Source organism: Gorilla gorilla, chromosome 6, assembly GCF_029281585.2.
Source record: "Gorilla gorilla gorilla isolate KB3781 chromosome 6, NHGRI_mGorGor1-v2.1_pri, whole genome shotgun sequence".
Classification (NCBI taxonomy): Eukaryota; Metazoa; Chordata; class Mammalia; order Primates; family Hominidae; genus Gorilla; species Gorilla gorilla.
Genome location: NC_073230.2, coordinates 149132705 through 149145000, shown reverse-complemented (window position 1 = coordinate 149145000; position 12296 = coordinate 149132705). Strand labels below are relative to the sequence as shown.

Below are 12296 nucleotides of genomic sequence, written 5' to 3'. Positions count from 1 at the left end.
AGACTCTGAAGGCGAGTCTAGACTTGAAGCCAACCCATCCGTTTGTCTTTTCTGTGGAATCATTGAGTCATAGACTTGAATTTTTTAAATGTTGAAATAGTGAAATAATGATGGAATTACACCAATAAAAACTCATGTATTTTAGTATTTGAATATCACGGAATACCAAAACTCTAAAAACAGATATTGCAGTCACTAATGGGCGAGCTTCATCAGGGTGAGTTTCTTTCAGCCCCAAGATGGCTGCCAGGAGCCACCAGATTAGCCTGTGGCCTGTGAGCCCCTAGAAGGGAGGAGAGAAACCTCCTATAGCAGATGAGGGGAAATTCTTGTGCTTTGCACTGATCAGACCCTATCTCAACCTCTGGTGTTATTTTAGGCTTGGGGAGGTGGGATGGGATTGGAACTGAGAGGAAGGGGTCAGTGTTCTCCAAACCACACAGCCACATATTGGGGGAAGGTGGCCTGCATGGTGGAGAGGGACCACAGTGCCCATACAGTTTGGGCTTGCCAGAGCCAGTGCTGGGACTTTAGGCAGTGTTACTGGTAGCTGGCTGCACCTTCTGTTCGCCGGAGAGGTCTGGCTTGTGTCTATTTTATGGAGAACCAACAATGTCTCTTTTGGTTCTTTTGTTTTGTGAAGCATGCAAAGGTCATTTTTAAATGAGTTTGGTACAAGATAGAGGAGAAAGGTATTATCAGTCCACGAAACTGCCTTGTGAGTCAGACCTAGGAAAGTAATTTCCTGGGAATGTGCCTTACTTTTTCCTTTTTAAATTAAAATTTATTTTTGCGCTGGGTGCAGTGACTCACACCTGTAATCCCAACAGTTCAAGAGGCCGAGGCGGGTAGATTGCTTGAGCCCAGGAGTTCGAGACCAGCCTGTGCGCCTGTAGTCCCAGCTACTCAGGAGACTGAGGTGGGAGAGACACCTGAGCCCGGGGAGGTCGAGGCTGTAGTGAGCCAAGATCACACCACTGCACTCCAGCCTGGGTGACAGAGTGAGACCCGTCTCAAAAATAATAATAATTATTATTATTGTTTTTGACTATGTGTAAAACCTTCACGTGATTAAAAGTCAAACCTATATAAAATGGTATCCTCTGTGGACTGTAACTTCCTACCTGTTATCTCTACCCTGTTCCCACTGTGGGTAACATTAGTTTCTGGTTTCTCTTTTTTATGTTTCTCTTTGCAAAAATAAGCATTTGCATACATACATATAAAAGTATTTTCTTCTTGCACAAAAGGGAACATGCTATCTATACTGTTCTATACCCTTTTTTGTTTTCACTTAAAAATAGATCGTGATAATCACTTTGTTTCAATTCATTAACTTCCTCAATCCGTTTCTTCTTTCCTGGTTCTCTGTAATATGTATGTACCATAGTTTACTTAATATGTCCCCTTTTCATGGATGTTTGTGTTGTTTTCAGTCTTTTGCTATTAAAAAGTATAATGCTGTGATGAACCAGTTGATGTACGTGCTGTTTCAAATTTTGGAGGTATGGCCAGGTGCGGTGGTGCACACCTATAATCCCAGCACTTTGGGAGGCCAAGATGGAAGGATCGCTTGAGCCCAGGAGTTTGAGACCAACCTGGGCAACATAGCGAGACCCCGTCTCTTTTTTTTTTAATTAAAAAAACCAAATTTTGGAGGTAGACTGTTAGGTCAGAGTCGTAGGAAGTAAACCAAATTCCTTTCCATGGGCTTGAATCATTATGCACACCCACTAGGACGCATGAGATGCCACAGAGTGAGTTGTCAGGCTCTTGGGCTTTTGCATTTCTCAGGGGTAAAAGATGGGTCAGTGGACTTCAGTTTGCTCTCTCTTAGGAGTGAGGTTGAATATTATTTCTAACATGTAAGTGCCATTTTTGCTTCTTTTTCTGTGGACTGTTGGTCTTTTTATCCATTTTTCTATCAACTTTCTGATATTTTTCTTAAATATCAAGAGCCTTTTATCTATTAGGGAGGTTGGCCCTCGTTTTGTTATATAAATGGCAAATATTTTCTCTTAGTTTGTTGTTTGCCTTTTGACTTTGCCTGTGAAGTATTTTACCATAAAGATATATTTCTTATTATTTTAGTTAAATGTATCAGTGTCTTACTGATTCTGGATTTAGAGTTTTGGTTGATTATGAACCTCCTATTTCTGGAAGTCATTTTTTATTCTTTTCCTATACAAAGCCTACCCTAGACAAGGTTTGGAAAAGTCTCTCTGCTTTCTGAGAGTAGATCTCTCTTATTCTAATTTAGTTTTCAGGGGGCCACAAGAAGATGCCAAATGTCCAAACTAAAAGTGATTCAGACTAAGATATGGGTGATTTGGGGTCTCCTGTAAGCGGACTGTCACACACTGTTCACACAGATGAAGTGTTCAGTTCTTCTCTCTGACCCATGTGCCAGCAGCTGGTTGTCATTAACTCCAGTAAGCAAGTCTGCTTGGGCCTGCATGGCCAACTGGGAATCTGAGGGTAGATCACTTTCAGAAACAACTTTTCTGTTTACACAATTAATGAGGTCATAAAATGTAGTGTCCATATTCAGAAGTTATAATACAGGAGTGTCATGTAAAATTTATTTAGTATTTATTTATTTATGAGACAGGGTCTCACTCTGTCACCCAGGATGGAATGCAGTGACCTGATCATGGCTTACTGCACCTTCCATCTCCCGGGCTCAAGCAATCCTCCCACCTCAGCATCCCAAGTAGTTGGGACCACAGGCATGCGCCACCACGCCCAGCTAATTTTTTTATTTGTTGTAGAGACAGGGTCTCACCATGTTGCCCATCCTCTATGAAAATGTTTCATTCATGTGATCGGGTCTTATTTTTTCTTTTCTTACCTTCTTTTGTGTATATGTATGTTTTAAAGGCTATGGTAGAAACTACGTGTTCTTCACTTAAGTACAAGTAAATCAATATCTTTGCCCTCCTATCTTTTCTTCCATTTGCCTTCCTCTCAACTTTTTTTAAACCTCAAGAGGCACCATTATTTTATACTCTGAAAGTTTCATTAAATTTACTCACATTTTTACCACTTTGTCCTTTCAGATTACCTTAGATCAGGGGTGTCCAATCTTTTGGCTTTCCCAGGCCACATTAGAAGAAAAAGAATTGGTCCACACATAAAATACACTAACACTAACGATAGCTGAACTAAAAGAATAAAAACCACAAGAAAATCTCATAATGTTTTAAGGAAGTTTACAGATTTGTGTTGGGTCACATTCAAAGCTGTCCTGGGTTACATGCAGCCTGCGGGCTGCAGGTTGGACAAGCCTGCCTTCGATGAAGATTTGTTGGAAAACTGTTTTTGGTTTGTCTGAATATGTATGTACGTATGTATGTATGCATGTATGTATGTATGTATTTTGAGATGGAGTCGCACTGTCGCCCAGGCCAGAGTGCAGTGGCATGATCTTGGCTCACTGCAACCTCCGCCTCTTGAGTTCAAGCGATTCTCCTGTCTCAGCCTCCTGAGTAGCTTGGACTACTGGCGTGCGCCACCATGCCCGGCTAATTTTTGTATTTTTGGTGGAGATGGGGTTTCATTATGTTGGTCAGGCTGGTCTTGAACTCCTGATCTCAAGTGATCTGCCCACCTCGGCCTCCCAAAGTGCTGGGATTACAGGCGTGGGCCACTGCGCCTGGCCAACATGTATTTATTTTGCCATCAATCTTGAAGGAAATTTTCACTGGGTGTAGAATTTCGGGTTGTAGGGATTTTCTCTTGGATCATTGTGATGATCACTTCACTGTATTCTGGCTTCCACTGTTGCTTTTGAGAAATTGCCTGTTGGTCTAACAGGTGCTTCTTTGACAGTAATCACTCTTTTTTCCTTTGGCTACTTTTAAGAGCTTCTGTTTGTCTTGGAGGTAGGCATCCTCACTAAAGTGTATCTAGGTATGTGCTTTTATTTATCATGGTTGAGATTCTTTGGGCTTCTTAAGCTGCGGATTGGTGCATCTCATCAGTTCTCTTTGAAAATCGCCTCCACTGTCTTGTCTCTCCTTTCCTAGAGCTTCACTTAGGTTCTGATCATATTCCAGTTCTCACTGTTCTCCATGTCTCAACTTCTTTCCTGCATTTTCCATTTCCTTGTTGCTGTGGGCCACATTCTGGACAATTTCATTTCACATATGTTTCAGCTCACTGATTCTTCCTCCAGCCGGTCTAATCTGCTATTAAGCCTGTCCACTACACTTTTATTATTAAAGATTGTACTTAATTCTGTAAGTTCTATTTGGTTCTTTTTTAGATCTTCCAGGTCTTTTTATAGTTTCCTGTTCCTTGCATATGTTTTTAAAGTTTGTCTTTTTTTTTCCTTTAAACATAGGAAGAATAATTGTTTTGTAATCTCTCTGATAATTTCAGCATCTTAAGTCTTTGTGGGTCTGTTTTTGGCTGATTCTTGTTGGTAGGACCTTGCTTAGTTATTTTTGAACTGTGCCATTTTCCGAGGAAAGTTATTTGTGGGAGTTGTTTGAGGCTTAGGATGAAGGTATATGTTTCATGCCAGCAGAAACAGAAGGTAGATCTATTTAGAAAGAACAGTGTATTCTGAAACTTAATAGGAATGATTTGTAATTATAGTTTCACAGTCCTTGTTCCTGAACCCTTGATCCATATGTCTTTTGAACTGCTTTTATTTAATTTTTAGAAAGATAATGTGATGCTTGTATCACGTGACACTCTGTATTTTAGCACATTAATATTTCTGCAGTAAACAATATGCATAGTCAGTTTAAGAAGGATAGATACAGATCACAGTGGCCTCTTAACTAACTTCAGTCAAATTTCTACTGCCAAATGACTTTTGATGTCACTTTTATGTTTTTCAAAAAATGTTTTATTTCATATTTTCTCCTGCTTTTCCTGAGCTGTATAAAAAGTTTTAAAATGTCAATTATACCTCATCGAGGCCTTAAAAAAATGTCTTTAGAGCTCTTAGAATTTCAGAATTGTGGATAAAGGTTTATGGCTGTGTGTGTGCTCCTTTAACCACGTACTCCATCCCTTTTATTCCTTTTGTGTGGTAGTTGGGACACAGGCGAGAAATAGATCTCTCAGGACTGTTTGGAGTTTGGCTACATAGGCAAAGATAAAAGTGCTCTCATGTTGTGAATATTGTGCTAACATTTTTCCTTGCCTTCTACCTGCTCTTGAAATATGATGTGCTGAGACTCAAGACTGGTGATATTGGCTAGCAGAGACCACCTATGGTATATTTGCTTTGTGTAAGAATAAAATGTCTACATGTTTTTGTTTACATTTTTGTAGCAATACCAAGTTTCCAGGCCCGAAGAGCATCCCAGACTATTGGGACTCCTCTGCCCTGCCAGACCCAGGCTTTCAGGTAGGGGATGCATTCGCCTGGGGCTGGACAGGAAGGTGTTCTGTAGAAGTGGGTGTGTGTGAACAGACTGTGCCATTCCTCAACATTGAAGAAGCTGTAAGGCTGGGGCTAATTGGGGCAGGAGGGCAGTGACAGATGTGGGCTTTATTTTTGTTTTTGTTTTTGTTTTTTGCAGAGGGTTTTGTTTTTTCACCACCCAGGAGTTGGCTGTGGCTTTGAGGGGAGGGGTTGTCTTGTGGAGGGAGGAGGATGAGCTGTGAAATTTGCTAGAAAGGGCAGAAATGAGTTTATGGGCTGGGCTTAACCAATAAATACCAATTTTACTAAGCGAGAAAAGGAGAAGCAGCCTGGGGAGGACCTGAGTCCGATGGACATTTGGAATGGGGTTACTGTCAGGAGGGAAGGCATTCACGACTAGCAGACAGGAGAATGGACAGTCAATTTGGCAGCTTGTTGAGGGGCTCTGACCAGTGGGAGCTGTGCTGAGTGCAGGAGAGTACGCAGACTAACATTTGAGGCTGCCCGTCTGCACCTGGGCTGATGTCTGCCACCTGGCCGGCTGCCGAGCACTGTGTAACTCAGCTTTAAAACATGACGGTCCCTGTCCTGGGAGGACTTATTGAGCTTGTATAAGGCACATGCAGATGCCAACAGTGCAGGCAAGAAGTGCTAAGGACCTGAAGGGGTTCAACATGTTTGTCTAGACGACTCTGTGGTGCTTGGACCATGTAGTCCAACCTGTGTCTTTGGCCTGTGTGAGACAAAAAAAAAAAAAAAAGCAGGGACATCGAGGGGATACCCTCCATGGTGGCTTAAGCATCACATGTCTGTCCTTTAGATTGGTTTCACAGTGATGAGGAGCAAAGTGACTACAATTGGCAAACATAGTAAATCCTCAACATCATCAATAGGTTCTTGGAAACTGACTTAAAGTGGCACAACATACTGTCTAACAAAACCAGTTTCCCATATGCTGACATAAACAAGAGGTTTGTTGTTTTACTTAAAATTGCAGTTTCCAAGAACCTATCAATGACATTTCATGAGGACCGATTGTCTCCTGTGCCTGGAGAAACCACAGGAGAATGTGGTCACTGCTCTCTGGGCTTTTGTGCTTCTGCGGTTCTAGTGTTTACAAGAAGCTTTGGGAAGGGACTGATTTATATTCTGCACGTTGATGGTAATGCATTAAAAATATTTGCCCCTTGCAGAAGATCACCCTTAGTTCTTCCTCGGAAGAGTATCAGAAGGTCTGGAACCTCTTTAACCGCACGCTGCCTTTCTACTTTGTTCAGAAGATTGAGCGAGTACAGAACCTGGCCCTCTGGGAAGTCTACCAGTGGTGCGTTGGGGCTCGCTCTTGGTGGGCTGGTGGCTCTGTCCCTTCACACCACTGGCTGGTTGCCACATGTGGCCCGGGTTTCCAGGAAAAGCAGAGCGGCAGTTAGGGCTGCCATGTGCTGGGAGCTGTGTGTCTGCTCTCCTTCATCCGCTCCCCCAGGGCAGTGTGGTGGCACATCCCATTGTAGAGATGAGGGCACCGAGGCTTCCTGGAGCATACCACCTGGTCCCGTTCATGAGTGGTGGCAAAGCTAGCACTCTCACTTGTCCATTCTGCCTTCCTGGAGACCAGTGGGATGGGTCAGTACAGCCCACCACACCATTAGCCCCAGGAACATAAGGCTGTGGCTAGACAGCAGGGGTCTCAGGTTCATACATGAGGACTGGCTTGTCCTTGAGCACCCACTCACCTGTCTATGTGGGGAGGAATCCTACAATAGGTCACCATGGCAGGCTGGGTCTTGCTGACCTGTCCCCACATGGGGTTGGGGTAGTGTAATGTGTACTCTGTGCACAGTGATGAAGTCTGGGAATGGGAGAGGGGAGAAGGATGGGCACCCACTGACCAGCAGCCTCAAAACTCCTACAGCATCCCAGGGCTCAGCTCCACGCAGGAGCAAGGTGGGGGTGGGGTTGGAGCAAATGGTACCCATTTTCCAAGGGCTGCTCTGCTTTTGGAGTCCAGGGAGCCGCTGCTGTCTGGAGCTGTGGAGGGAGGGTTTTCACCCAGCTCCCACGATCCCCCTTCTTTTCCACACCCTGGCTTGTGGCTGGAGCTTCACAGGCCTAGTCAGGGTAGCCTGTGACCTGCGTCTCTTGGTCCCAGGACACTTTTGGAATTTTGGAAAAATGTGTTGTTTTGCATCAGGCCGGCTGTATTTGGTGGCCGGCACACTCTGCCCCCAGCACACATTATTCTGTGATTCTAGGCAAAAAGGACAGATGCAGAAGCAGAACGGAGGGAAGGCCGTGGACGAGCGGCAGCTGTTCCACGGCACCAGCGCCATTTTTGTGGACGCCATCTGCCAGCAGAACTTTGACTGGCGGGTCTGTGGTGTTCATGGCACTTCCTACGGCAAGGGTAAGGCATGACTGGCCTCCACCAGCAAAACCCATGTTGCTTTGCCCCTGCATAGGAACAGACTGCTAGAGGGCATGAGGGGACCAGCCTGAGCCGATGAGCAGGTTCAGACTCCATGCGTGGTGGTACCTGGGCACAGCTACCAGTCACATCCTTGCTTTTGCTCCTCTGGGCATGGTCAGGAGCTTGGCCCCAGGTGTGGGCAGGGTGGCCTGCCTAGGCTGGGGTGTTGCTTCCCTGTGGAGCAGAAGCCCTGGGAGATGGTGACAGAGACGGGAGAGGAGAGGGGATACCTTCCCAGCCCTGATGAAGTCCCTGACTGTGCCTTTACTATTGATTTCCTTAGAATAGAAACCAGAAACCCTCAGAGATACTCATGTAAACATGTATTCTAGCTATCACGTGAGTTATCTGAGTGTTTTCTTGTCTGTTATTTTTAAACTTGCCAAAGAAAATTTTAAAATACTATTTCTTTGGAAATCGAAATTCAAGAAAATTGGAATAATAATAATTTAAAAAAACCTCTTTGGGTACATTTTACCTGCATTCATTGGTTTTAACATGTTGCCACTTCTCTCTTTCTCTCTCCCTCTCTTTCCGCACCATTTTCAGGTAGGTGGCATATATTGTCTCCTTTCACCCTTTAACACATCCCAAGAACAGGACATTATCTTCTGTAACCATAATATGCTTACCAAGTTGAGAACATTTTCTGCCCAGCAGTCCATGTTCCAGGTCCATCAGTTCTTTGTTAGTCAGTTTCCGTCTGAGGCAGCGATGGCAAGGGGTCAAGATGGCCAGCAGCCAGTGGTAGACTTGTGGATTCAAATGTACAGGTGACAGCTTCTAACTCAGATTTCCATTTGACAAGGCTCATAATTCTATACGTTGGCTGCCGGAGTCTACAGACTGCTTCCGTATATGGGATCTCATTCATTTTCCATGCCAACCCTGTAAGGTTGGGCTGAACAGCCCCATTTTATGCCTGAGGAATCTGAGGTTTGGGGGATTAAGTAGTGACGTGTCCACAGGCCTTTAGGTTTCGTGGGGCAGATCCGGAACTTGAAAGGAATTTGCTATCTCAGTTTGGTAACTCCTCAGATGCTGCCACTCAGAAGGGTGTTGGTATCACTGATGCATGTAACTTCATGAGGGAGAGTGGAGACATGGCACAGAGGGAGGGAGGGAGGGAGATGCGGGGTGGAAGAGTAGAGGCCCTGGCGTTGCACATCACCAGGACGCTATTCGCAGTGTGCTGACCCTTCCTGGCTGCAGGCCCCTCCACCAGGCACCCAGCTGAGCCCTCGTGTGTCATTTCAGGGAGCTACTTTGCCCGAGATGCTGCATATTCCCACCACTACAGCAAATCCGACACGCAGACCCACATGATGTTCCTGGCCCGGGTGCTGGTGGGCGAGTTCGTCAGGGGCAATGCCTCCTTTGTCCGTCCCCCGGCCAAGGAGGGCCGGAGCAACGCCTTCTATGATAGCTGCGTGAACAGTGTGTCCGACCCCTCCATCTTTGTGATCTTTGAGAAACACCAGGTCTACCCAGAGTATGTCATCCAGTACACCACCTCCTCCAAGCCCTCGGTCACACCCTCCATCCTGCTGGCCTTGGGCTCCCTGTTCAGCAGCCGACAGTGAGCGCACAGGAGTGTTCCAGGCCTTTCACCTGCTCTGCCTTGAAATGGCTATTTGGGCCTTTCCTTTTCTTTTTAAACAGAAACTTTTAATGAACTGTTCTCTTAACATTGACCTCTCAATGAAGTTATGTTCTTAATCTCTTGCTAATAATGATTTTTACTTTTAAGTCACTTTTGGGTTCACTAGTGGACTAACCAGAAGTGATTGTAGTTGAGTCCAGTTTTGCTTTTTAATAATGTGTTGAAGTTTTAGTTTTTACTCTTTGTTGACTTTGCTGCTTATTGGCACCAGGGACAGAGTTTCTAGATACAATTTTATGGATTGGTTTTAATTTTTATGAGTTTGTCTCTGCAGTGATTTGGTTTCTTAGAGTCTCATGGCATCATAGTTTTTCCAGAATGACACAGTAGCCACCGGTGGAGGACAGCCCACGGGCGGCACAGTCACTTCTGCCTGTTGCTCTGACACCAACCCAGGCAGCTCTGCTGTGGCTTCTCCTGGGCTCTGGCATTAGTTGGTCTGTGTCACATTGTCAGAACAGGTGGCTGCTGTGTGGTGCCATCGAGTCCCTGCTGGTTCCCCTTGTCCTGGGAGGGTCACCCATTGCCCAAGGAAGTGCATCCACCTGGCAGGTGACCTGGAGGAGTAGCTTCCCTGAGGACCCCCAGGCTTGGCCTGTGATTGCGCAAACCCACATTTCCTAAGCACACTGGACACCCTTCGAGTGTGGGTTTTAACATCCCCGTGAGATTGAATACTTGTGCCACACATGTCACAAAAGAGTATGGAAATAAAAGAAAATTTATCCGAAGTGGATGAAGACTGAAGCTCGTTTTTCTGTCTATTGATTGAGCACCTACTGAGTGCCAGGCGTTTTTCTGAGAGTCAGGGATTGCCTTTGTTCATTTGGACTTCTGTAACAAAACACCATTGACTGGACGGCTCATAAACAGCAGAAGTTTATTTACCAGGTTTGGAGTCTATAAAGTCCAACCTCCTGCTTCCTCATAGATTCAGTCTTCTCACTGTAACCCTACGTGGTGGAAGGGCCTCTTTTATAAAGGCACTGAATCTCATTCATGAGGGCTCCGCCCTGGTGGTCTAATCACCTCTACTTTAAATACTATCACCTCAGGGGTGAGGATTTCAACATTGGAATTTTGGGGGTCGTAACATTCAGACCGTTATCAGGGCTGTGACAGAGTTGATGACACGGCTTGGTGAGCTACGTATGGATTTATTATGAAGACAGTGAAGCTGAAGGTTCAGGGCCCCTTACTTGCTGGAGCCCCTCCCCAGGCCCTAGGAGGGACCCTAGCAATATGGTCACATGGTCATAGGTTTTGATAAAATTTGCAAATGTTACACTTTTTTTTTCTCTTTCCTCCAATTCGTAGATAAGTTTCAGGCCCCGTAAGACCCAGGTTCACCACTGAGCAATGTGCTGTGCATGTGGAGAGAGTGTTGTGTGTGTCCCCCACACGTGGCAGTTTACAGGAGCCTCCCTTCTGGGCTTTGGCTGGTTCTGGCCCTGTTGGCAGAGGGGCTGGCAGGGCCACTGGTGTCACCAGGCTGTCAGCCCTCCCCGCTCGGTCCTCACTACATGCTTTTTGCCCAGCCTCCACCTTCCTGAGGACGTGTGTCTGCTGGCGACTTGCTGCTTGGGCTTCAGTTGGCTTGCCTGTATTTCTCAGGTCCAAGGTGAATATGAACCCGTTTTTCCATCTTTGGCGTGATCTGAAACCTTAACACAGGCAAGTGCAGTCAAGCTGGAGGAGAGCCAAGGTAAATGACCAGAGGAACAGCAAGAACAACACAGCTTCACCCAGCAGCTGGGTCAGCCACATGGTTGCCCATGGTACGATTTTCAGAACCCCCTCCAAATTTCCCCACAGCCTGACTGATCCTGCCATTTCACTCATTGCTTTTTCATTAAGTCATTGGTCCTGCTATGGTGTAGTTGGGCAGGGGGCAAAGAGGTGTCAGAGAAAACCATTAAATCAGATGCATGTCTGTTGCTAAGGTCTTGCATGTAAGTGAACTGATTCTATGCTTCTGAATCGTCTGGGAGCTGGGGAGATTCGGGGAGCAGAACTGGTTCACTGGGGGTGTAGATGGGGAGGGCGGCCAGAGGGATCCGGTGGGAGATGCTCATTTGCTCCGGAAAAGTCCACTGAGCTGTGAAGACTCTGGCAGCCATGGCTGGGTGACCTGGGAGAAAGCAGGTTAGGAAGAGCAACTCCTTGGACCACCAATGCTAGGGAGGGTGGGAGCCACGTGGCCAGATTGCCTGATGACGGGGAGGGAGCCGTTCCTGCTGGTGCAGAAAGGGTGGGCGTTGTGATGGGAACGGGTGGAAATGACTGTGACTCTCAAGATGTTTGGTGCCAAGAGGTGGTAGGGTCTGGGACATGGGTGTATGTGTGTGGGATTGGCCAGAATCTTTGTGAGGACTCAGTTGGGAATCTAGCAAGAGGGTTTTTTGGAGGACCAGGTGGTTCGGTTCCCTGCCCTGTGATACCTGGTGTTGGATGTGAACAGTGGGATTTAAGCAGAGGTGGGGGTGGTGGCCTCACACAGTAGAAGGACTGGAGTCCAGTGACCCCAGCACATGAGGAAGCCTCTACCACTGTGTCCGAAGGTGGTGACCACCTGAGCTGGGAAGGCGAGGGAAGCTGGATGGAGCTGACATGCCGGGGGGCGGGGCCGGAGGTCCCAAGGGAGGACTCAGGTTGTGGGGCTGTGCTCCAAACGGAGCTGAGTGCGCCATTGGGCCTGTCTGCAGGCTGAGGTTCTATGGTGGCGGCAGCCGTGGGGAGGTCAGGGATTGTGGGACAGGCAGGGAGGCCGACAGGTTCCCAGG

General features: G+C 46.4%; 1 protein-coding gene across 1 annotated transcript in view; it reads left to right on the top strand.

The window, feature by feature from the left end:
- Positions 1-10244, top strand: part of PARP12 (poly(ADP-ribose) polymerase family member 12) — a 42248-nt gene extending 32004 nt beyond the window's left edge. The window contains exons 9-12 of the mRNA XM_019031489.4: positions 5290-5365; positions 6577-6707; positions 7636-7787; positions 9108-10244. Coding sequence (XP_018887034.3) covers positions 5290-5365; positions 6577-6707; positions 7636-7787; positions 9108-9433 — 685 coding nt within the window. The 3' untranslated portion in view covers positions 9434-10244. The remainder of the gene's footprint in view (positions 1-5289; positions 5366-6576; positions 6708-7635; positions 7788-9107) is intronic.
- Positions 10245-12296: the final 2052 nt, after the last annotated feature.